The sequence below is a fragment of the Osmerus mordax genome, chromosome 7, assembly GCF_038355195.1.
Source record: "Osmerus mordax isolate fOsmMor3 chromosome 7, fOsmMor3.pri, whole genome shotgun sequence".
Classification (NCBI taxonomy): Eukaryota; Metazoa; Chordata; class Actinopteri; order Osmeriformes; family Osmeridae; genus Osmerus; species Osmerus mordax.
The window spans coordinates 14,171,626-14,194,640 of NC_090056.1; the positions used below are offsets into that span (position 1 = coordinate 14,171,626).

The 23,015-nt window shown below is 41.9% G+C and overlaps 1 protein-coding gene across 1 annotated transcript in view; it reads right to left on the minus strand.

The window, feature by feature from the left end:
- Positions 1 to 23,015, minus strand: part of espn (espin) — a 29,428-nt gene that overhangs the window by 2,575 nt on the left and 3,838 nt on the right. The window contains exons 3-12 of the mRNA XM_067239011.1: positions 19,854 to 20,040; positions 19,036 to 19,218; positions 18,704 to 18,835; positions 18,484 to 18,543; positions 17,561 to 17,792; positions 16,722 to 16,999; positions 12,327 to 12,485; positions 10,144 to 10,378; positions 6,769 to 6,914; positions 4,887 to 5,255 (exon numbers count right to left, since the gene is read on the minus strand). Coding sequence (XP_067095112.1) covers positions 4,887 to 5,255; positions 6,769 to 6,914; positions 10,144 to 10,378; positions 12,327 to 12,485; positions 16,722 to 16,999; positions 17,561 to 17,792; positions 18,484 to 18,543; positions 18,704 to 18,835; positions 19,036 to 19,218; positions 19,854 to 20,040 — 1,981 coding nt within the window. The remainder of the gene's footprint in view (positions 1 to 4,886; positions 5,256 to 6,768; positions 6,915 to 10,143; positions 10,379 to 12,326; positions 12,486 to 16,721; positions 17,000 to 17,560; positions 17,793 to 18,483; positions 18,544 to 18,703; positions 18,836 to 19,035; positions 19,219 to 19,853; positions 20,041 to 23,015) is intronic.

Consider the following 23,015-nt stretch of genomic DNA (forward strand, 5'->3'; position numbering starts at 1 on the left):
CAAAAAGGGTAAGCTGAATGGATGTTACGATTTTGGGGGGGTCCTTGGAAAATGTTTCCCCTGTAAGGTGTCCCTGGCCTCAAAAACTTTGAGAACCCCTGCTATATGGAACACTCAGCAACAAGTTAATTAATGTCTGATGGTGTACAATTCAAATTGGATTTGTTGTTGAAAAATAACAATTACAAAGGCATACTGACTTGCACATGACATACTCCACTTACCACGTAAATCATTGCATCTCCTTAAACTAGTCTCAAAGCTAAATATTCTATTTTGATAAGATCACAGATTGTAGAAATTGTGTGTTAGTCACTAGATATCCTAAAACAGTAGAACCTAACACTGAGGACATACTTTGTTGCTCGAGGTCATACAAGTAGCAAAAAATGTGTTTGTGATATGTCAGTCGTAAAATTATGAAATGCATGGCTATCAGGGATTACTGTTATAGTCATGTACGATTCATATGTACATTTACATAATGCAATACACATCACACAAACACTTCAAATGACCTTATCCTTTAAGTGAAACTGAATTATTATAATACATGAATAGATTCTCACAAGAGGCATACATTACCCTTGAAGAAATAGCTCCTTAATCTGACACAAATGTCCAATATCCACTTTCAAGATATTTTATACTTGCATAATGAATAGAAACATGACTAAGTGAAAGTGTACATTTTTATTTAAAAAATACCCTGGCCCAGTTGTATTTATTTATTTGATTGAGAGGTTTTGTTTTGTTATTTCCCAATCCAGAGCCTATAATAATAGACATAACCTCATATAATATATTAAATTCCATCACAACATGGAAATACCAAACCGAAGGCCTAGCGGCCAGTTGCAATGTTCATGGGAACAATCCAATTCCATCTCATGTATGAGTCATCCACTAGTCTGCATTTACTGAGGTGATCTGACAGTCATCTATCTGAGAACATACCGGATAGACTTGGTTTACTGATCACATGTCAGTACTCACCACCTTTGGTCCAAAAAATAACACCAAGATTAAGCTTACCTCCCCTGCATAACCTATTAAGGAAACTAGTTTCCCTGACCTTCAGTGCTTCAATGTCTGCTTAATCCAGTCATAAGCAACATGTTTTGGTGACCCTTTCCCATACGGTATTTGTTAACCATCCACCAATGGTGGTCAGATATCAAAAAGCTCTGCTTCCTTTTCCTTCCAAAAGGCAAAGCTGCGGTCGATGTACCTGATGATCTCTTCGTTACTGAACTCTTTTAGCTCATAGATCAGTTTGATAGAGTCCTCGTTAGGTTCTTCCCTGGGTGCAGGTTTATGTACACATGTCTCTTCGGTGACCTGAACTGTAACAGGTGGACTGACTTCCACTGGTGTCTGGACAGCACTCTGTGCTGAGTCGGCTGGTGTAATGACCTGTCCTGTTGAGTTTTGTACAGTTTCCTCTGCAGAATGCTGCAGTGTGTCTTTTGCAGCAATGTCCTGCATTGCACTTTCCCTGGTGGACTGCAAAGGCTTCAGTGGCTCTTCCATCGGATCAGTGGTCTTAAGGTTATCCTGAGCATTTTCTGGCAAGCTGTCCTTCAAAGTGCTGCTCTGTTCAATGTGCTCAACACTTTCCTGCGCAGGGTCCTGAGGTGGTGACACGGGATGTTCTGGTTGAGGTGTAGGAGGTGCAGGGTGTGTGGGTGGTGGAGGAGGTGGAGGATGTGAAGGAGGGGGAGGTGGTTCACGATCTGCAGGTAGTGCTGATGGAGGCTCAGGGATTGGTATTATAGTTAAGTCAGGAGAAATTGAGAATAGGGAGGCTGTCATCATTCCACCTCCATCTACTGAGTCCCCAAAGTACTTAAGCTTAATGTCTTCAAATCCATCTGCCCAGTCCCTCTTTCCTCGTTCAATTTCCTCCATGACCTCCCGATGGAACTGGCGAATAACTTCCCATTTATGACTGCCAAGACGGTCGAACATTTCATAGCACAACAAGTGCCGGAACTTGCGCTCACTTCTAGAAATGTTCATCTCAAGGAGCTGGAAATAGCCCAGCATGAAGAGGTCCAAGGTCAAGCTCTCGTAGCTGACGGGAGCCCCATTAATGTGAGGCAGGAAGTGCTCCGGCCAGTAGATCATCTGGGCGCGGCTGAGGCGCCGGATCTGACGAGTCGGCACCTGACTCATGATATTTCTCCAGTGGCCAATCAGATTCCCCACCACCTGTTTTGACTTCATGAAGAGGAGGAGCATGTCATCCTGACTCTGCATGTCTCCTTCCATCTCCGCACTGAATTGGTTAAATTCTTCAAGTCCCACTCCCAGGTGACTTCCTCGTCTACCAATGTACTTCGGCCTGTAAGACTCTGAGAGGGTATACTTACGCCAGTGCTCAAGGAACAAAAATACAATCCTCTCCTTCCTCATCTCAATGCATTCTTGGACATAGCTTATGTCTGTCTGCACTTCCAAGCTCCTGGTCAACTGTTCATGATTTAAAATGGGGTCTGCTGATAGTACCTGGCTGAATTGATCTGGCTGAGGGATTATTTCAGATGTGTGCGTAAGGTGAGCATGAGATGGCGTAATCAGAGGTTCCTCCACCAGAGGTAAGGGGGACTCTTGCACTGGAGTCAACATTCCATTGGTAGAAGACTGGAGGGCTTCTGCCGGGGAGGATTGGTACTCATCCTCCTGAATAGGTTCAGGGTGGTAGCTAGATTCACTTAGTACAGGGAGAGATCTCTTGCGCATGTATACCCTGTTTGCTTTGTCGTCAGCAAACTGAGACTGAGTCTGGATTTCATAGTTGGCTTTGAGGTTCTTAACCGAGACACCACATTGCTTGATCTCTTTCTCCACTTCCTCCCTGGTGGAGAAGGACTGAGATCGCCCAATAACTCCAGATGTAACAGGCCCTGCTGGGATTGTCTGTCCAGTCTTCATGCTTTTTGTTTCTCCTGAGGAATAGCCAGGGGATATCATATCCAAGATGTCTATCTCTTTGCCTCCGAGGGTGGCAAGGAGGATAGCCATGCTCTTGAGCAGGGTGGATATCTTGCTGCACCAGGCAGGCAGATCCTCTGCCTGCCCATGGACTTGCTTGGGGTTCACTGAGAAGTGCTCCTGGTTGAGGGCAGCAGACACAGGAAGGAGCTGCTGAAGCTCTCGCTCCAGCTCTTCCAGCTCCTTCTCCACCTCTGTGACTTTGTGCATAACCTGCAAGTTCTCAATTTGCTTCTCAATACGGATGAGGTCATCTTCAGTCATCAGCTCTCCAAAAGGGCCCAGGATGGCATTGTGGACGTGAGAGTAGTGCCACTCTTGTGGCTGGTAGTGTCCACTGGCAGCAAACTAGATCAGAGGTCAAGGGAGACCAAAACACAACAGAAAAGGAGGGAAGGGAGGATTCCTTCAACTTGCAGTTCCTGGTTGTACACACACGATGTATGTGCAATGTTTCCTTGGTACACAGGATTTACATGGATTTAGTGGTGCAATGGCACTGCCTCATCACAAGCTTCAAAACACTTTGATTAGGTGACTCTTTATGAAAGCAGTGTGGAAAATCACCATTAACAGCTTGTTGAATATTGCTGGGTGAGGTTTATGTTTATGTGCTCTTAACTCACGGCTGGGTGTTTGCCGTAAACTTGTTATTCATTGTTATTAATATACCAAAAGTCTATTAAAAAGAAAAGCATTAAGCCTAGATGAAACGCAGTCTAAATGTAGTCATGGACAACACATTATCCAAACATTCTTACTAAATCTACCCTTATCACTATCAATGTTTACCTTCAAGTGAAAGTTGATTCATTTCTGTCACTTTTTGTAATGTAAACCCTGCAATAATGGTGACAAATAAAATCAAAGCTATTTAATTATTTTATTAACAAATATGTGAAATGTATTTTATGTTTTTTAACAGGCTTACTGTTGGATTTTATAAGGAACTTTAACGTATGATCATTATTTTAAATGGACACCCCAAAAATGCATCTACAGAAACAGAGATGACATGGACTGTGAACACTGAATTGTAGTGTAATGGGCCTAGCATCACACCACTGAATCAGCATGTAAACACTTAGAGTTGCAGAGCTCCATCACCAAGCCCTAGCCCACACTATCAAGTGATTAGACTGGTCTTCTTTGCTCAAGGGCTAGTGCTGGGATGAGCACTGTAGCTTGTAAGTATCAGCTTCACAGCACTCTCCAGAGCCTGAGTTCACCACACAAGTCAAATCAAAACACACAAAAACATGCACAGACAATTCAGAGCCGTGGAACAGTCCAAAATGTAAGTAATCAGATAAGGGGCTACATGAAGTACCGTGTCACTTAATGTAGTGTACACTCAGAGATGTGGTTTCTATACCTCATCATGCCTTTATCAACAACAGCAAGAAGTGGAAATTCACAATCCAGCTCCACACAGCATACAACACGCTGAGCGGATACAGTTAAATGTATAGAATAGTGTATTTTGAGATGATCAGTTGCATAGATTAGATACCAAATTTACAGTAAAATGAAAGTTAATCAGGGATAAGAAAACCATCATGGACTACAGACTGAATTTGAGCAAGACCTCAAATTAATGTCAAAAGTGCAGGAAGGGCCCCAACACAAGCAGAATTTCCTCATGACATTTGCAACTAATATGCATGAACTACTTCCTTAATACTTTTTTTTTGTAGTCTTTCAAGTTTTCAATAAGCATTCAAACAAACCACACACAAACACACACACAAGCAAATACAAATTTCAGCCACATCCACTTTATGCTGTAAATTGCCAGATCAAATTGTCTCAGGATACAAAAGCAGCAGCATAAACCGGAGAGCTGAATCCATATATCACACATCCCACTCCCCCTCCGCCACACCTACCTTGCGCTTGTGTTCTTCCTCTTCTTGCATCTTGACCTGCAGTTTGCGCACCATAACCTGCCTCTTCCACTCAGGAATTGCTCTGCCCTGTTCATCATGGGTAGGCACCAGCGCTTCCACATCCACTAGGCTGGTCTTCCGGGGCTGGCCCAGTCCTGCCTCTGCCCCACCGCTTGTCCCATTCAGGACTGCTGACGACGGCAGCTGCTCGTAGCTCATGGAGCTGGAGAGGGTCCTGGGTGTGCCAGGGCCCACTGGGCTGGGAGTAGTAGGTGGGGTAGTTATGTTGGTGGTGGATGGAGGGGGTGATGACGGCTTGGTGGAAGGGCTGGCCGTGCGGGTCTCTGGTGGGGATGGAGTGCTACCGCCCTGTAGGACAGGGAACAAGAGGAAAGAAGATGGGATGTGAAGAAGATGTTAGAGCTGTAGTTTGCCTACTGTCGGTTTAATATCAAATTGTTTTGCAGGGCAAACAAACCCACTAACACCTCCTTCTACAATGTAAGAACAAGAGCAATGAAAATGGGTTTTGGTAGAGACAAAGAATAACAACTAAGTAATAAATGCTATATTTTGAATTTCGGTACCATTTTAAATCATATCAAGAGCAATTAAAACAAACCACACATCCCCAGACTTCATCATTCCGGAGTTGTCTTTAAGACGAGCCAGGCTGAAGGGCCTTGTCTAATGAAACGATTGGTTCATCAAGTTTGTTTTATTCTTCTCATGTCAATTAAAAGGACAACGCCTACACTAACAAAACAGCACTGGTATGAAATGCTTATTAATTTTCAGTTTGTTCAGTGGCAGTTTTGGTCTGACTCAGTGTTATGCAATCATCCATGAAGGCAAACTGTGCTGCAAGGAGAACAATGGCTGGTGTCAGGTCCTCCGGTTAGCCCTCACTTAGTCTCCACAGTGACAGAGTGAACATTCAACAGCATCTATGCCTCGATCAAGTGACATGTTGATTCAGTCGACATGTCCCCTCCTGTGAGTCATCAAGAATAAATGGCTATATTGTCATCTGTTAAAATGGTTGTGGTCATGTTCACCCTGGACAATGGAACACTTTAAAACATATGTATTCAAAGCATGTTTATAATGAGTAATGTAATAGCAGATGTTCCAGATGAGTGTAAAGGTCCTATACCTGTAAGTTTTGTGGGGGAGAGGCGCTTGCTTACGATTCAGTTGAATGACTGAACAACCATTGTTCAAGAATCTGATCTGCTTATGAAGGATATTGGCTACTGACTGCTTCTTATGCAACAAAGATATAAAACTAAATGGAGTCTGTGAATGAAACTAGTCAAAGGAGGTATTGTTTCTCAATGAACCAATGAAGGGAACAGCTGTCAAGCCAATCAAAGTATGTTTAAACAGAGTATCACATCAATTTTAACAGTTTCAGTTCACATAAAGAATCACTAAACCACAAAACTTTTAAAAAAATTATCCAGATACCACACTGACAGGAATGTGCTCAAAATGCTTCAATTATAATGATAAATCTACATCAAGTCAGACTCCTAGATTCCTTTGAATTCTACATTCAACCTACAGTTCAGCTAGTTGGGAAATAGAATGCATGTTTTTCCAGGTTTAATACACCTAACATTGGCTGCTTGTTCTGAAGATGGTCATGTCCAGACACAAAGCTTTAGCTTAAGCAATGTGTGATCCGAAAGAATGAAAAACTTTCAACCAAGCTGGCAAAATGTCATCAAGTAAATGTCAAAGTAAGGTGTGCCATCTTGGTTACAACTATCCAATCTTTTCAGATCTACAGTTAGAAAGTATGTCAGAGTACACATCCTTCAATATACAATGACCATAAAACTTCAGAAAGTTGGAAGATGCTAGAAAGGTGACCTACGTTGTTCCCAGGAGGACCGCTGTTGGAGAAGACAGTGGTGTATCCTTTAGTGTGAGGTGTGGGCTTCAAGCTCTTTCCTGCTTTGATCTCGGCCAGCAGTTCCGAGTTGTCTCCAGTGGGGGACATCATGTTGAAGGACTTTGTGCCTGGGGACAAAAAGTTTAAAGGGAAAAGTGAGACTATGGGGAGAGAGAGATAAAGAGAGAGAGAGGAGGGTGGCGGTGGTGGTGGGAAGGGGGTGGGGGGTGGCGAGTGACATTGGGCTACTGGCAGAAGCTTCAGTGTTGAATATTTCATCTTCTGTGTCAGACAACAATAAGACTGAGGCCTGTATGAAAATGAGGCAAAGGGAGATAGAACTAATATAGCGTATAGGATATTCCTTTATGTCGAGTAAAATGACATCCTCAATCAAAGAGGCTCTACATCTTTGAAGGTAACTAATGTGAACTGTTTCATATATAAAATATTTCCCTACTGTAAATCAGGCAATATTCTGTAAAGATTAAGAAAAAAAAAAATATATGGGATATATTATCCTGATCAAAAATTCCAGAATGCTGAGAACGTAGTGCATGTACAGTTCTCTACACACCTTTGAACTAAAGCAAACACAACAAGATGCACAGACTATCAAGCTCTTCCAACATATTATGGAGGCTATCTGTATAAAATAAACTCCAGATTGGGACTTAAAAACTAATCTTTCTTTTACCCAAATCCTAATCTACTTATATGGAATACAGCTTGTAAAGCAGGCTACTTTAATTGCAAACTTCATTGTTAATGCTGAAACAAGAGCACTTTGTTTGAAAATTGTGAAGACAGCTGAAAACAAAGGACAGTCCCCATGCGGGAAGTGCTCATCCTGTGCTGCCAAAACAAGACTGGTCTATTGCAGATAATGCAAAAATAGAGCATATTGGAAAACATTAAAAAATCTACTTCAGAGCCTAAAAAACTTTAACATTTCATTCCACAAAGCACATTTAATCAAAAATCTTGTATTTTGCTACAAAGCCATAAAATCACAAAATACATACACATATGTACAAATAATCTGCTCATTATACCCTTACTGAACAAAACTAATCATATCCAAATGTATAACCCAATAAATAAAACGATCAATGGATACATCACTTACTTTTTGGATATAATAGTCCTCAGAACTTCACTACCCAGTTTCCTATAAATCATTCATTTCTTAACAGGGGATGCAAAAAACCTGTCGCACTCCGAAGCAAAGGCAACAGGCTGACCGTACACAAAGCTTTACCGCCTTCACCCACCCCCTTTCTTATCCCCCTCCCTTCTCTCTCTCTGTTCCCTTCTGCACTATACCTCTACCCTCTCTCTGCCGTCTCTCTCTCTCTTCAGCCAGAGAAAAAGAAAGCAGCTTTCTATATAGGGCCCATCACAGTTGGGGGAAATCGAAAGGAATCAGTGGTAATTGGTGCTGACAAGAAGCTGCGGCCAAACTGGGACTGGATTTAAGATCCACACACTCCTTTACTTCCCTGCCCCGGCAACTTTACCTCAAGAAACACCACCACCACCAGCAAACACACACACACACATATATATATACACACACACACACACATCCCTCTATCCTGCCTTTTTATCATATTCCTGTGCCTTCTTCCAACTCACCATTACCATACTAGTGGATTACCAACTCAGTCAGTGAGGATAATAGGCTAACGAGTATAGTGTCGTAACCACACACAGACACACAAACAGTGCTTGATCATTGACTCTTCTGAGATCAAAGCACAGACAGATTAAACGGAATGGAAGGCGTCTGCCCCTATTGGAAGTGACTTGGAGAAGTTAACTTTCAGCCAGAAATTTGTAATAGAATGTGTATTAAAATCTTGATAATGTCAACACGTCCTTACAAATAGTTATACCTTCACAAGACCTACCATCATCCATTTTGTTCAGACAATTCCTCATTGCAGTGTTCCTTCTCTTGTACAGCAGTTTAAAGTAGGAGAATACATCAAGAATTGTACTGGGGAGTTTGATACAGAGGAGTGAAAGAATCAGTAATGGTGTGTGTAACTGCATGTGTGTGCGTGTGTGTGGAGTTTTGTTTGGACAAAGGGTGTAAACTTTGAACAGAAATGCTATATGAAAGGTGGAACACGAGGAGGAGTGTATTTGGCCAATAACTGTCCACAATGGACCACAAAAGAACTAGGTTTAGGAGTGATGAACGAGTTGTCAGGACGCCCCCCCCCCCCCCCCCCCCATGGTCTAGAACAAAGATGATTCTCATTCTTACGTGGATTAGGCAGATTAGGTGATTGTAACAATCTATTGCGTTCCAATGAATAGACCAGCTGTTCTCTTGACACACCCTAAATACTAGGGTGATAAATATATACCCTTTATCCATTTATCACCCACTATCTATTCATTTCTGGAGTAGGAAACAGCAGACAAATGCCCTTAGTTGCCAGACTAATTAAACAATCATTGTTACAATCTGTCATCACTATACTTCAATTTAAATGTTGTGCACTACTGTATGAGACGGGTCATCTAAGGGGAAGACAAGCGAGAGGTTATTGTTGGTTCAACATGAGGTCTTTAACCCCTACTTACTCTTTATTGGTCTAAGGGCTCCAGCCCCTGAGTGGGAAGGAGATGGAAGAGTCCTGCCTTTGAAGGGCAATAAGAGCCAATGGGTGAGCAGATAGAAAGAGGAACAAAAAGGGCACACAGACAGACATGTGTTGCAAGACAACGACAGGTGTGGAGGATGAAAAAGAATGAGCAGAGTGATAGAAATTACAGAAAAGGGGGACTAGGGAATGTGGAACATGAGGACAATTCTCTTAGTTTAATAGGAGAGGAACATGTGTAAATTTGTTAAGGATAAATGAGTAAGTAAGTTGAGGATTTAAAAAAATAATAAGTATGTGTTTAGAATTCAGACCTGATGATAAGTTGAGGCTATGGCAAAACGAATAAAACTGACTGTTCATTTGTTTATTTTATAACTGTGCTGGAAAATGGGTAGCAGGGAACAGCATCCATGAGAGCCACATAGTGAAGTAGGGTTAAGGAATTAATTAAGGAAATGGCAGAACTCTAAACCCGTTCTCAAGGTAACGGTAGCCCCATGACATGAATTTGTAATCAGTTATTTAGAACAGTTGGAACAGACTTGTCTCATCTTTACCCAATGAAAAAAGTGTTATTGAGAACAACTGTCATTTTTATTGCAGTAAGGGGTGTGGCAAACTCAATGCAAAGTGTGATCCAATGGAAATCTTTTGGTGTTTTTTGTCGCTGTCACAAGAACATAGATAGCAATGTAGAATATATCAGGAGAGGGGGATCCAGTGATGGTGCACTTACTTCCTGATGAAGATGACAGTCGTCGCTGATTGGCGTTGTTGTTTGTGGAAGAGTAGTGATGTGTGGTCATTTCCGAGGGTAGTGGAGGGGGAGGAGGGGGTGCTGGGGTTGGATTGCTAGCAGGAAGTGGTGGTGGGGGAGGAGGAGGAGGAGGAGGAGGGACCAACTCCTCTGCAGTACCATTCTCAGGGCTGGGGGCCGGGCTTTGTGCGGGTTCCTCCAATAATAGAGAACCCTATTTGGTTGAGAAAAAAAGTGAATGATTTCTGCCCTGTAAAAAGTATAGTCAACATACAATACCACAAAAAAAAGATTACAAAATGTCTAAATATAACACTTTTATCATATTTTGTATTACTATTATACATTATACTGTATAGGTTTCATTTTAATTTGCATTCCCATAACACCTCCATGCCCCTAGGAACAAAATATCTCTTCAAGTTTATCAATACAGCAAGAACCATAATCAATTCAACAATATCTTTGCATTTGTGCAACGTCAAAATGGCTCTTACATGGTAACTCTAAAGCTGATCACGTTACTGAGTTAATGGTGCATGCAGCCTGCCTGCAGAGGCATGGCAGCTGAAACTCTAGCAGTGCTTGACTTGGCCCTGATCATTGCACTATGGGTGACAGATGTCTGTTGACAGTCTAATGACAGTCAAATTAGATACTTCCCTTAACTCACACAGACATAATGCCCCATTGGTTATAATGCAGTTAATATGGTATAATCTGTGTATCTCTGGGGTATTGGGAGGGGGGGAGCCATCTGTTGCTGAGCATGATAGCCCCCCTCCCAATTCACCGCCCCCTGTTCCCTCCCCTTGACTGACACACTCCACAAGCGTGCAATGACACAGCTGGTGGGAAATTAATGGACCGTGACATTTAACCCCAAGTCCCCTCCCTTTTTTAGAAGTGTGCTAGTTATTGTCACCCCCTCTCTTCAGTCAACCCCCCTTAACATCTGAGTGAAACTGGGTGAAGGGGGGGGGCAGGGTGGTGTCCAGAAGGGGCCCTATGCGGCACACGCCCTGCCGACGTTGATTAGCCCGGCTACATGTGGTACCATCTGCTAGGGCTCCTCTGGGGCAGGTCGACATCCCGCAGAGGTCCCTAATTGGCTCAATGTAGATTACACCAATAGTGGCCTTTAACACCCCACTGCCGATACTCATGAGATTACATGACCAATTCCCTAGAGACAACCACTGACATACTGACAGAATTTCAGTATAAGTATGTGTCTCTGTGTTAACATTTTGTGGACACAAAAGTTACATATATATTATAGTACATATATTTTAAAATGTATTGATAGTTGTATCAGCTATTTCTGAGACAATTAACTTTTTGGAGGTGAACATTTTGGCACAGTAGAAATTGTAATATAGTGTACCTTTAAACTGAATAAAATCCTTTGAGAAGAACACATGTTTATTTACATACAGCCAAGTTATGGATTTTCTGTCATTGTAGGAGTTCCTGGTTAGCTCCTGCTTTGTGTTTGTAATTGTACCAAGCTACCTTTATTGTGTTTCCTGGTAAGTTTGCACAACAGGGAGGGCTTACAGTGCCAATGGAAATGAAGGTGCACTTCACATCAAGTGGCTAACAAAAGCTCAAGGGCACTGGTGGTTATGTAACCTACTAAGAGAGACTGGTAAACACTGCCGTCTACGGTGGCCTAATAGTTAATGCACCACACCCAGGACAAACTAAAGTCCTTCCTCTAAATACTGTATGAATGGACAACTTGTAAGTTTATAATATTTTATAATACAAAATGAACTTAAACAATATAATAAATCATTGTTGATCATGTGGTAGCAGGGAAAAAAGGGAAATGGGCAAGCCAGCTCCCTCAAAGACAGTTGGGCTTTGAGTTTTCTAGAAGTCATTTATCATGAACTAGTCTGATCACTACAGGAGGTGGTCCTCTTTGTGCCAATTCACCCTTGGGGGCATGGCAGCCAACTTAGTTATCAAATGCTTGACTCCTAATGCTGGACTGCAGGCACAATGTGTCCTGTCCCTGTGTGAGTAACATGAATAAGTAAAACTGGAACAAAAAAGATCATAGAATTTGGAGGAGCTGATTTCTATTTCTAAGAACTCTGGTCCCTAAAGTAATTGTGTGAATCTTCTAAGAACTAAGATGTGCTGATGCTCACCTCCTCATTGGGTGCCATGCTTCTACTCCCACGGTGTTCCGTGGTGTCACTACCAAGGGCTTTATAGTAGTCCCCAGTGCTGGGCTGTTTGCTGAAGCTTCTGGACTTCCTATTTGAATCAACCCGGCGCAGTTTGTCTGGGTTCTCACCTGGGATCAGCTGCTGGGTAGAAGACACAAAGAATTACCATTTGGAATGTTTAAATAATCAGATAGGTGGCCAAGTTTGTGGTTGATTGCACGACAATAAGCAGAGAAAAACTTCTAGGTAAAAAAGTGGTTTTGTAAAGTATGTAGCTATTCACAATACTTTTTATTTTAGATGAGATTAGGGAAACAAAGGTATACCACAGCGAAGTGTGCAAAATGAAAGAAAAAGATCTAAAATATTTGCACTATAGATTTTACTAAACCAATCTTTTGGCAGTTGCAAAATAGCTTTAGCAGCCTGATCAACCCACCCATGTGATCTGAGCAGAAGCAGCTTTATTTTCACTAACACAGGAACAAAAAGGCTTTTCTTTGTCTCCGCTGAAACGCAGCATTAATATTGCATTAAGGCCGCTGGGTTCACAGAGCACAAAGTAAGAATTCACATGCAGGTTCTTGTTTGTGGTAAAAGAGACCCTTGCGACCTCACTGCGGGGTCACAGGTTAGTAACATGGCCCCTTTATTCCAACACTGTCACTTTCCTGCTCTGACTACCATGTCAGCCACCTGCTGACCAAGCAGAGGATAGAGCCTGTATAATGGAGTATTTGTTCATCATCCATACAGTTCATACATTTACCAAGTTGCCACAGAGGCTTTCTAGATATAATGAGCCTTTAAAATTTCCATTTTTCCTGTGCACAAAGGAAGAGTTCAGTCATTCAGGTTAATTTCCCTAATGCAAAGGTACATTATTTACATTGACATGAAAAACCTAATGTCAGATGAGCAAACCAGGTTTTCCTTGTATTTTTCTATTTTTTATATTATGGTGTTGTTGGCTATTACACCTCTAACAGAACTTTGTCTATAGTTGTCTGCTCCACTTCCAAAAAATACATCATGAAACACATTGCTTGAGCATTGGTAGAGCTAGGTTTGTGGTGGTCATTTTTTTTAATTTTATTTTTTTACTTATTACAAACCATAACTCACCACATAAAATTACTTTTTGGTAATAAGTAAATAAAGTAAAAGGTCATGACAATTCATGACACAGTAGATAAAAAGTCAAATCTTATCAAGAAAATACACTGACAAAAGCTGTTTGGCATTGTTAATTCAAACACTTGTTTGCCTTTCAAATCTAAACTGGCAGGACCTGCAAATGTAATTATTTACATCCAAATCCTTTTCTGTTCCTCTCATGGGACAAAGACAAAAGCTTAAGACATCTACGCAATTGTACCCCCTTCACTAGTATAAATAACTGGCATGTAGTCTATTGATATACTGTGACCTCTTGCCTTTTGCATTGTTATGCTTTATGGTTTTTCTGCGTACATGGTCCCAAAGCACCCAGTGAAGCACTGTTTGGTGCATTGGACAACAACATATGGTTTGGATTCATTCTCCAGAGAAGTGGGCACTAAAATCGGCAGATGGCTATTTTACAAATCTAAGCCTAGCTATTTTACCAATCTAATCATCTAAACCCCCTCACACACATTCACACTTATTCATAACTTTCTCAATCCCACCACACTTATCTAGGTCTCACCCTGTTTAACTTGGGTTTTGAAGCTATATAGAAGTTTGGTTAACACATTGTAGACTTGCGTTTGTGTAAGGCAGATGATTAGAGATTCAAATAATCTAAACTAATACATTTAAATATACTAGCTTTGAATAAGTCTGAGGTTTGGACTGGATACAGAAAAACTTGCTTTGATCCTCAGATCAACTGAAGGAAAATATATGCCACAGAACCATCCAAATGTAAGACACAAACACTACATTCAAGAAAACCATGAATGGAATGAAGCAACATCACTGAGTCCAAGCCACCATCAACCAAACCTGTCCAGTATATCTAGTGTGGCACCAACTACCAGAGGGATCCCATCAACACCTCGGTAGCTCCAAAACAGCCCCATAGACATCCAACTCTTTCACAGTTGCAACTTACCGTCAAAGTTCCCCTTACACGGTCCTCCTGTATCTTGACAGATCCTCACCAAGAGCCCAGTAGTGCACAGAGAGAGTAACCGTCATCAGATCCCTACGTCCCTGAGCTACTGTGTCACTCTACCTGGCCTCTCACTTTACCCACAGGCCTCATCAATAAAGCACACCTATTGCACTGCAGCAGTGGTGACATCACTGCCAACCAGTTGACCAATCACAGTCCAGTTGAACTCATTTAGGTACTGTTTATGCAAAGTGCTGAGCAAAGGAGTGAAGCTCTGACTCACAATGGCTGTCCACACTAAAATCTCCCAGGCTTACGGATTAGAATATTCCTGGTTACTGTTTTGAAATCCTACTGTATAAATTAAGGAGTAAAGGGCTATACTAGTGTTACATGTTGGATTATTTCTGATGATAAGAAATCTACCACAATACAGTAAATGGTAGACCAAAGTTATTTGAATGGCTAGATACATACAAAAGACATCACCTGCTACAAAACAAACACAGACAAATGAGGTGGGGCAGTAATTCATGCAAACCCTGAGAAGTGGACCACCTGTTATGAAGTGCTGCAGAAAGGCACCTTTCAATAATAACACACTTTGATGAAATGCATTTGAAATGCATTTTTAATTTATATTCAACTGTAACCTCGTTACTACTTAAAAATAACTCTGACTGCAAAAACGGCAAGAACACACATGGACAACATAACCAGTAACCATAATGTATCAGCAGACTCAACAGATTGGATATTTTGGTAGATCAGATCAGCAGTTTCCAAGGATAAGGTTACTGCACTGTGGTGTTGCTATAGCGCTCAGGGAAGATTGCTTTTCCCTACAGCTATAGGGCACACCGATCTTTTTTCTTACGCTTTCTCCTCTCCTCCTTCAAACACAATTAAGAGGACCTTAGTGTGCATTGTGCAGGGTTGAGGGGGCAGGGATGCGTTGAATTGTTAATGAAGGTGTACCCTGGGCTCGTCACCTTGGTGTTGTGACAGGGGAAGGGTCACGCATTAAAATATCCTTCCCTTCCCCTCAAGACACAAGAAACAAATATACATTCATATTGAAATACAATATGGAAACAAATCCCAAGTGCAAAGAATGTTGCACGTGAAAATTATTAACATAATATACAGCATGATATCTAGTATATGGCCATATAGACTTTTATTGAAACTATTTCACTGAACATAAGCTTATGGGGTCCGCCAACAATATGCATCTAGTAACTTAATCTCGTAATGGTTTTAGGGAATTTACCACATATTACAGTATATGATTGGACATGGAAAAATGTGGACATTAAGTTTCTTTTCAATTTGAGTTGAGTCCACTTCTGATGATGTGGCCAAAGCAATTAGTGGAATTAACATTGGGCCCATCAACAACATTAATGAGAGGACCCAAGGAGGAGACCTGTCATGATAATGAGGATCCTCGTTAGCCTGGTAAGCACAATAACAACATTGTCTGAACAGTATGCTTTGGGGACAGAAAACATTGTTACACTGAGGGGCTAGCCAAACTTATTAACGACGCAACAGGGAGCATGGTCCAGATCTTGACCAAAACACTCTGATACCCAAATATGTTTGGATCCCAGTTTGCTATGAATTTTTTTTTTAAGTCTCAAAGTTATGTATCTCCAAAAAGTATCTTCATTGTTGCAAGTTTGTGAGACAATCAAACTGTACCATGGGGACAACTGTTTCAGTGCCATCCACATCTTGAGGGTCTAGTTAATCACATAAAGGTCTAGTCAATTGCCAAACAATTAAGATAATACTGAGACAGACGACCAGTGTCAAATCCTGACCCTAATCCTTCTCTATTGGGTCCCAGTCCACCTTTTTACTTTGGTAAGGACATATACATTGTGGTACTACTACCCAAATCCAAGCACATCATCCTCAGGGCTATTTCAAGATTGTACTGAGTTGGATAGGGATAGATGAGTAAACCTGCCACTGATATCCCACCCTCTATGAAGGCACGACCATATGTTCTTGCTGATTCACAAACTACAGCAACATCAGAACAGCTGTGGCACTGAATAATTCACTGAAATTGACAATGTCGATTCTGTCAGACCATAGTTGATAATGGACTAAGATAGAGGTCATTGAGGTCATAAAAATAGTAAGAAATTGGTTATACTGTTTGGAACTGAATGTGAGGCACATAGCTGTTACAGTATACAAAATAGTGTATGTGACTAATTTAATCCAAACTGCTTGAGGAGGAACTGGGGAAGCCTTACCTCCTTCTTAGCAGCGTCACTGTCCACGTGCCTCAGGTTGCTCTTCACCTTCAGGTAGATGTCAGCGGAAACCTGCTCCTCAGGTGGCTGGGGGGCTGGGTAGCCAGGTGGGGGAGGCAGGATTTGATGGTCGTCGGGAGGAGGTGGAGGAGGAGGGAAGGATGGAGGGGGAGGGAGCTGTGCCTGGGTGGAGCTAGTCTGTTGCTCCTTTTTGGGAGTGTCTGGGTTTAGCATGTCCATGTAGGTCTGCATATCTGTGATGGCCGATTCTGACTGTCCTGTGACAACGACATGGTTCTGTTAGATAGGTGATACTATGGGCATGTCAGTTATAAGTAGCAATATGTAAACACTCAAGTACAGAAAATAAAAACAGTTACTCATTTGGTGATTCAAATTTCTGTGACATTATGTTGACAAATAAAAGATTTCTAACCTAACAGCATTAAGGATATGTAACATGTTTGTTGTGGAATCCAATGATCTACCACTAGAGAGCAGCACTAGAATGACATGCTATTGTAGTACTACACAAAGGAATGCAAACTGTTTTATGGAATTTGTTCCACTTCAAAGAGTGTGGGGCAGTTCCCACCATTGTTTCTGAGACTGAAGCATTTCATCACAGAGGTGACGAACAAACGTATACACTCAAAGTTTAATTTACACATCTCAATTTACTCATTACTCATTATATATCTACATAATTTATCTATATGATAATACCCAAACAGTGTATTCTGAGCATTAGGGTAGATTTAGCTATGATTTGGCCAGATTTACTCTAGCAAAATGAGTAGACCTTGATAAAAGCCTTGTTTGGATGCATGTCCACTGACCTGCAGGGGGGCATGAGGGGGGCGAGCCACTCCTCTTCTCGCCTGTGCTGGACTGGCTGGAGTTGGCCGAGTCGTAGTTGGACAGGGTGCTAGAGGGTGAGCCGATGTCGAAGTGTGCGGGCTGGACTGAGGGGGGCATGGTGTTATTGGGAGAGGAAAGCCCAGAGTCTGGCTGCTTGTTGTACTCCAGGTCGGCTGAGGGGTCCCTTGACAGCACACGATGCTCCACACTCTGTGAGACCACAAGTAACATTTCTATTAAAAACTGTTGTAGCAGACCATGGAGGACACTAACCAAACCTGCTCCATCTGATTCTGTTTCAAAAGAACTATTGATATTTTCTACCAAATGTATAAGAAAAATAACTTCTGAGGGGCAACCACAATTTAGATATCAAAGAATCATTAGGAGGATTATCTGAGTTAAAGTGACACTCAAAAGATTTGTAAGGCTAATTTACATAAAACACTTTCAGTGTAGTTAAAATAGGTTTAAATATAAGGAACTGACATGAAATGGTACTGATACATTGACAAAGGGCTGACACAGAGGCTGTAACATGGAAACCCTTTGAACTATTTGTCTCATTATCTCATGCCTCATCTAATTCCTACAACGGACCAGTTGCATTATGGGCTTCATTACTGAGTTCTTAATTACAGAGCTCACAGCTGATCAGCAATCCCTGGGCCTCCTAGCTTCTACAGCAGACCGGTAGTAAATGTACACACTTCTCCCTGGGCAGGGGACCAGAGGGAGGGGAAACTTGTTACCCACACACCCTGGGGAGTCCCAGTGGAGCTGTTATTATTTCTCAGACACTCATGGGCACCAAAAGGGCCCCAGTGAGGAACGTGTCAACAACTATAATCATTAGAGGAGAGGAAGTGGTGAGATAGTCAAAAGATGTTGGCTCCCCTACCAGCCCATTGTTACTAGTTTCCACATTCTTAATGTGTTGTTTCATCATCGGTTTCATGAGCTAGTAAATGGAACATGAAAGCAGAGTGGGGGTCAGCAGTTGCAATACTACAAGTAAAAATCTCAATACACAATTAGTTTGGGTCAATTTAGAATGTTGGTATTGTTCAACAGGGTTGACCTTGAAGGAGTATTGAATCAGTGGATCTTGTGTTTCTTACCATGTTCTCCACTGTACGCAGGTACTTGGCACACTGGCCATGGCCGTTGTACTCTGCTAGGTCAGCTGCTGAGAAGCCATCCTGGTCCCTGATGCCCAGGTCCACCCCGTTCACCACCAAGATCTGACAGCACTGGTGGTGTGGAGGGAGGGGACCAATGGTCAGATAAAGCAAGATGGAAAGAGACACAATTAAAGGCTTGCTTGTTGCCTTAAAAGTATAGCATTTTACGTTGAAAATATTGTATACATTCTCGAAAAAACAAAAACTCCGCCAGCCCTCCAGCCACACAATCTGCTGGGAGCTAATACGCGGCACAAACGGACGTGTACCTCCAGTTCCCCGTTCTCAGAAGCGTCGTGTAGAGGAGTCCCGCCCCAGCTATCTGTGATGATCTCTCCCCCGTGCAGCAGCAGCCAGCTGAGCACCTTGGCGTGGCCACGGCTGGCAGCAAAGTGCATGGCTGTGGCACCATCACTGTCCCTGTCTGCCAGGCTGATCTCTGTGAAGCTCATCTATCAGAGGGACAGGATATGACATGACAAAGCCATGGACTTGCTACAGCATCACAGTTTGGGTTTGAAATCACTCTTTGCCAGGTGATGGCACTATAGAATAGCATACATATTACCACAAAAACACATAAATACTCATATATCTGTGTTAAAAAAGTACATTAAGTTGAATGTATTCCGTTCATGATTCAACAGCCTGTATGAGTCAATAAAGGTACAGACTCTGGTGAGACTTTTTAAATGCGTAGGGCGTCAGGTGGCTGAGCGGTGAGGGAGTCGGGCTAGTAATCCGAAGGTTGCCAGTTCGATTCCCGGTCATGCCAACTGACGTTGTGTCCTTGGGCAAGGCACTTCACCCTACTTGCCTCGGGGGAATGTCCCTGTACTTACTGTAAGTCGCTCTGGATAAGAGCGTCTGCTAAATGTCTAAATGTAAATGTAAATGCAATTTAGGGCCACTATGGCTTCACATTTGGACTTCACAACACACATTATTTAAACTGGCCCTAGAACAAAAAGTTTATGATTTGTAAAGCAAATTATTTATTTGTTGTAAGTGTGACCATGTCATTCGTATTTTGTGGAGGTTTCCTTTAGTTTATACACTACAGACCAAAGGGTTCCCCTGAGCTTACCAGCCAGACGATTACTGTGTTATGGCCCATCTGGGCTGCAGCGTGTAGAGGTGTCATTCCATCATTGGCTCTTATGCTGGGCTCTGCCCCACAGTCCTTCACCAGGTACTGGACAACCTCAAGGTGACCCTCCTGGCAGGCCAGGTACAGGGGTGTGGCACCATTCTTTGTTTGGGAGTTGACAACACTATGAGAAAGTGAGAAAATCAAAAGAAAGCAGGAACTTGGTAAAATCCCTTATTTTTCAATATCTTGACCACCTATTAAAAAATAAAAACATTTTGAGACCATTGAATTTTTTTTTTACTTTCCAAAATGCTCCAATTAAACATTAGCAGGCGTTTTAATGAACACAGACAACAAATTCCACAGAGCCAACTTAATTTCCGTTCATTCCCAAAGACCCAAAGGCTTTACCCCTCCTTTTCTGGGAAAGTCTGCCCAATGTAAATTTCCCCGTCGTCCCAGATCCCTCTAGTCACAGCAGGAGGTCAGGGAGTGAACAAGTGCTTCCCTTCTAAATCCCATAAGGCCCTGCTTTATTTGGACACTGACTGACAAGCGAGCAATGAGTCCCCTAAGAGGATTATCTCTCTAGTAGTTCCTCCTGCAGTCTATGGTTAACGAGACATCAATAATGGCCAAGGGAGACTTGAGAGAAGGGAGGGAGGAGGGGAGTTGAAAGTGGGGGTGGAGGGGGAGGGGGAGGGGGGGGAGATGAGGCCAGCACAGCCAGTATAACCACACCTTGCTTACACTCAAGTATTACAAGGGCAAAGTTAAAACCCCATCCTAGTCAATGTCCTATTAAAGCTAAATGTGGATATGCATGTTTTTTTAGACTAATAAGTAACACTATAAGCTGCCAACGGTTTCAAAACCCAGGTACTATAAATCTCTTGGTTATGTTGGCTTCAACTCCAGGCTGGCACTCTTTGTTGCCGTGAACACGTGGTCTATTGTTGGGTTTAAGCACAGAATGCAAACATTGTGCCTCTAACACCTATGTTTGATAGTCTTTCTGACTTGTTGAAAACATGATTAAAACAACTACGTATAGAACATCAGTATCACACACGGGAAACATGTTTTTGGTCAAAACAAGCAATCCCTAAATATTTCAATATAGGAAGGGGACCTAATCTGCAGTTCTATCATCAGGAAGTGGGTGGACAGCTGAATCATTCATGAGTGTAACCGAAGTGGCCCGGAGCTCATCTGCACACTGGGGTCTGTAAAGGGGAGCAACATATTTGTCCCTTTCCATGTTCACATTTACAACACTTAGAAACTCAAGAACACCCAAGCCAACAAAGATGCCTACAACATGAAAGTTGTATCATCATTGTTATCAATGAGGGCTGTCTTAAAACTCTTGAATTAAAAAAAGGCTTGGCACTCTCCAATAAAGAAAGTGCATTTGGAGAACCGGTGTAGATTTCACAGGGCTTTACAAAGAACCTGCCCCTTTGCAACAGTAGAAATACAAAGTGCAACAACAGGTGATATCTCATCCTTCTTGTAAACCAGCAAAACTTCAAAACAAGCAAGTGGGTTTTCAAATCCATCATTAACTGAGAAATTGTCCTAGCACAGGCTACTGTCTGTTATTCTCCTCCTCTCCCTCCCCTCCCCTGTCGCCACAGCAACAAAAGACCAATCTTATCTTCGTTAGTACAAAAGTAACTGATGCTGTCACACTAATGGGCATCTTTCCTGATAAAAGCTCATTACGGGTTCAATGGTTTTTCCTGTGTACATAATTAAAATCCCTACTATGGGAAGTTTTTCCCATGGTACTGAGCAGCAGAGTAAATAAATGTTATGTTTGAGCACTTTAAGCATGGCCCAAAACATAGGCAGGAAGATGCATATTCAACCATGACACTGGAAAACTGAAGGGGTCTCCTAAGAGAAGGTAATTTGACACGTTTGCTGTAAATACACCTGGAGAACAGGACGTGGGAAAAGGACTAATGCAAAATTCTAGACCCAGAAGCTTGTGATGAGAGTTCTTCATGAAACCCACCCTTTGGGTAGCATGTCTGGGAATCTTAATGGTGGGAGCAGGACGTATATCTGTAACGCCTTTCCCCCTAACCTCATGCCACAATTAAGCCCTAGCCAAATCTTTTAATCTGTGCTAATTGATTGCATAACCCCTTTCTTTCTGTGTGTCAAACTCCCAGAAATTATAGCCATTTCAATGGTGGCTTTTTCATAGAACCTTTTGTGTACCAACACTATCGGTAAGAACACAGCACACTGTCCTGTTTACATTGGTTTGACAGGATGAGGCAACAATTCTCCTATTCTGAACCGGCCCATAAATTGGGTAGGCATTGTCTAAACGTGCATCTGTGTAGAACTGCATCTGTCTCTTTCTGTTTTCATCATGAAAGAAAGCACATTGTAGACAGCTAAATACAGTGCATGTTAATGGCGCATAAATCCTCAGCACTCTTTTTACCAATGGAAGAGACACTTGACCTGACAAAGTGGGATAACATTTCAATTTGAACACTTGTATTAAAATGGCCAATAAAGTTGTATACAGTTGCATAACATTTGTAATCCTTTTATGCAAGTTCAATACGTACACAACATTATTGCGAGAACACAACATTGCATCATAGCTGCAAATTAGGTAAATTCACCAGAAGATGATGAATCACAAACAGAAAAAAGTGGTTTATTGATTTAGAATCTTACTAATTGATTATATCTGGACTAAATAAACTTTCTACCAAAAAGTGATTTGGAGAGATCAAGAGCAAGTTGAGCCAGTGTTAAGTACAGTATGTAAAGTGACAAGGCACTGGGAGCACCCATCTTTCAACTACATGCTTCACCTAAGACTCATTTCTAGTTTTCTGATTGTCAGATAAGAGATAAAGTTTTGTCTACAGCATATGTACTATATGAACCTAGTGAGCAGGACAACAGGCTATATGTAAGCTGCTTTTAATCAAGCATTAATTGATTTACATCCTTTAAAGATTTTTTGGTCCTTCTGATATTGTCATTTTATATTTGTCATGTTGTGTAATAATACTTGACATAAGAATAATATCTGCATACAGCTAAGGCCTTGTTTAAATGATGTAGGAAGCAAACTTCTAGAAAGCGGACCCTCAATTCAGACGTATTTGTTTCCTTCAT